At 56.3% G+C, this 2,869-nt stretch overlaps 2 protein-coding genes across 2 annotated transcripts in view; one reads left to right on the forward strand and one right to left on the reverse strand.

Annotated features, from left to right (window-relative positions):
• CHGG_08121 (uncharacterized protein) overlaps nt 1-871 on the forward strand; it is a gene marked incomplete at both ends in the record, with an annotated part of 3,802 nt that extends 2,931 nt beyond the window's left edge. Inside the window, one exon of the mRNA XM_001225776.1 lies at nt 551-871. Coding sequence (XP_001225777.1) covers nt 551-871 — 321 coding nt within the window. The remainder of the gene's footprint in view (nt 1-550) is intronic.
• An 89-nt stretch (nt 872-960) lies between these two features.
• CHGG_08122 (uncharacterized protein) lies at nt 961-2,140 on the reverse strand (the record flags this gene model as incomplete). The annotated part of the gene is made up of 3 exons (XM_001225777.1): nt 961-1,113; nt 1,225-1,911; nt 1,979-2,140. The coding sequence occupies 3 exons, from the start codon at nt 2,138-2,140 to the stop codon at nt 961-963; spliced, it is 1,002 nt and encodes a 333-aa protein (XP_001225778.1).
• Between the last annotated feature and the right edge of the window lie 729 nt (nt 2,141-2,869).

Consider the following 2,869-nt stretch of genomic DNA (forward strand, 5'->3'; position numbering starts at 1 on the left):
TCCCTCGCCGCCACCCCACCCCCCCCCGTCGCCAGGCAGTCGTGCGCCCGGACACGATCGGCGGCCTAGTAGCGTAGGACTAGTGGGGCCGGTCGCCTGAGGACCGCGCGGCAGACTCGTGCCGGCGCACCGAGGCCTGGGTGCTCTTCGGGTACCCGCACGCGGGGCTCCTATCCGCCGGCGCGGGACCGTGCGTTTGCCCCACGCCGCCGGGTTCTGAGGTGGGTGGGCAGGAAGGTAGGGATGTGGAGGCTCTGCTGGAAGGGGTGGATCGGATGTTGAGGAGGTTAAAAGGTGGTTTGTAATATCGGTACTTCCGATAGTTAGTTAGTTAATTAATTAATGTTAATACCATAGATCATCCTTTTGTGGTGCTCGTGATTATGACTTTTGTCTGCGTACTTATTCTGTCCGGTTTCACTCCGCAAGGAAGGTCATTCTTCCAATTCGATGGTATTCTATGTCAACAGTAGACCATCAGTCATCCTGAAATCCGAAAGAAACGTTCGTACAGAGCCGCACACGTGACAAAAACGCAAACCGACGACAGAATCGTTTTCGCAAGGGCCAATTGCCCCCGGAGACGATGCCGCATGATGGCGCGAGCAGCGGCGCCGTGGCGGAACCGATGGTGGTCGACGCAGGCGCGGCCGGACTCGAGCAGAGCCGCCACCACGCCCTCGCCAACCTCAGCGACAAGCCACCAACCGCGCCGCGCAACAACGACGAAACCGCTGCGACTCAAGTACGAACGGGAGAAGACATCTACGAAGAGAAGATCAGACATTTCGTGGTCAAAGTAACGAAAACGAACAACTATTGGGCTGGGGAGGCTGAACGAGTTCCGGCTGGCGGTAGAGCTGGAAAATGAGAACAACGAAGAGGCCCGCGGCGGGGCCGAAGCGGAGTAGCAGAAGGGCATCGATGGAACAGAGGTTACGACTCATTTTATCTATTTCGTTACTTTGACCTCGGAAGGTGGGTGAGCCCTTTCGAGGAGATGGATCCACGGGGTAGCGGCAAGGCCGCAGCGGAGGTGCGGAGGTTTTCATCCAGCTTAGGCATGGTTTTTCCTACCGAGTTAATCGCTGAGGGACCGCATGTACTTAGTACCTAGCGTGATAAGAGAAATAATAATAATATGTCAACAGTAAAGCACAGTCCCCTCCAAATCTAATAAACACACAAAATACATTCTCCTCCCCTCCTTCCACCCTAATGCACCATCCTCTTCCCAATCTCACTCTCCCACCCCTCCGCCCTCTCGAACCCATTCGAGTGCGTCTGGTAGTCCATAAACGCCTTGTACACGTCCTCCTGCTTGGTCAGCACGAACGGCCCGTACTGCACCACCTTCTGGTCGAGCGGCGTGCCCGCGACAATGACAAACCGCGCGCTCTTCTCGGCCCCCTCATCCACTGCCGCGTACACGGCCTGGCCTTCCCCCTCAAACACCACATTATGATACTGCCCCACCGTGCGCTGGTTCCCCTTCTCCCCAATCAACACCTCCCCCTCCAGGGTATACGCAAACGCATTCCACCCCTCCGGCAGCGGCTGCACGATGCTGCCCCCCGGCTTCACCTCCACATCCAGCAACCACACGGGGGTATACGCCAAATCCTTCACCGAATCCACCCCATGACTCTGCCCACTAATCACCTTGACCCTCACCCTCCCCCCATCCACCTCCACCACCGGCACCTCCTCCGCCTTCAAATCCCTGTACCTCGGCTCACACGCCTTCAGCCGCTCCGGCAAATCCACCCACAACTGCAGCCCGACATTCGGCCTCCCATCCTTCCTCTCGACGGGCATCTCCGCATGCACGATGCCCCTCCCCGCGGTCATGAACTGCAGGTCCCCGGGCCCCAGCCGTCCCTTATTGCCGGCGAAGTCCTCGTGGTCCATCTCGCCGTCGATCAGGTAGGTGATGGTTTCCTGGCCGCGGTGGGGGTGGTCGGGGAAGTCGGCGGACCCGGGCACGGCGAAGTGGTCGAGCATGAGGAAGGGGCGAGAAGTGGCGCAGCTTGGGCGTGCCGATGGAGCGGCGCACGCGGGCGCCGGCGCCTTCGGATTGCTCGGCGGCGAGGAAGGTTTGGCGGATGAGGCGGGGGAGGAGTTTGGTGGCGGTGGACATGGTGGGTGGTGGGGTGTGGGTGTGGGTGTGGGTGTGGGTGTGGGTGTTGGGGTTAGTGTTGGTGTTGGTGTTGTGGTTTTCTTCTGGGTGTGTGGTCGTGGTTATGACCGTGATGATGTTTTTTGGTATGAGTTTGGAGATGATAGAGTTGGTTGTTGCAAATTCGAGAATGTCGTTTCGTTTTGTGTTCACAAGAGCCAAGATAGAACAGAGGCCCACGATGACGGAGATGGCAATGGTGACTGAAGAAAAAGTCTCTCATCGAGTTGGTTGACCGGATGGCTCCTTTTATACAAAAACTAATGGACACGAGAGCGAGAATTGTATTTCCAAACCTACGACAAAGAATACCCTCTGTTTTATAAATTATCACCAAACCTTTCCCTTTCCCTTGGCCTGCCCCTCATTACTAAGGCTAAGGTAAGAAAGCACATCGCGGCAAATTTTGGGCGGGGCAAAGAGTGAGGTTATTTCCCAATCCAGCTAGTGGGGCTGCTTACATTATGCACCGGTAATCGAGGTGGGGGGATTTCAGAATGCTGATCCAGGGCTGGCTGCTTCGAGGCAATCCCAAATGGGTCTTTTGGTCAGTGGTTACGAATACTCGGGGCGGCAACTTTGGCTTTTATCGCAACTTTTGCCATTGTTCAAAGTTCAACTTCAAGTCCAACTCCATTCTCCGATTTTTTGAGCTTTGTAAATTACATGCGCATAGTACCGTGTCTAGAA

This window comes from Chaetomium globosum, genomic scaffold, assembly GCF_000143365.1.
Source record: "Chaetomium globosum CBS 148.51 scaffold_5 genomic scaffold, whole genome shotgun sequence".
Lineage (NCBI taxonomy): Eukaryota > Fungi > Ascomycota > Sordariomycetes > Sordariales > Chaetomiaceae > Chaetomium > Chaetomium globosum.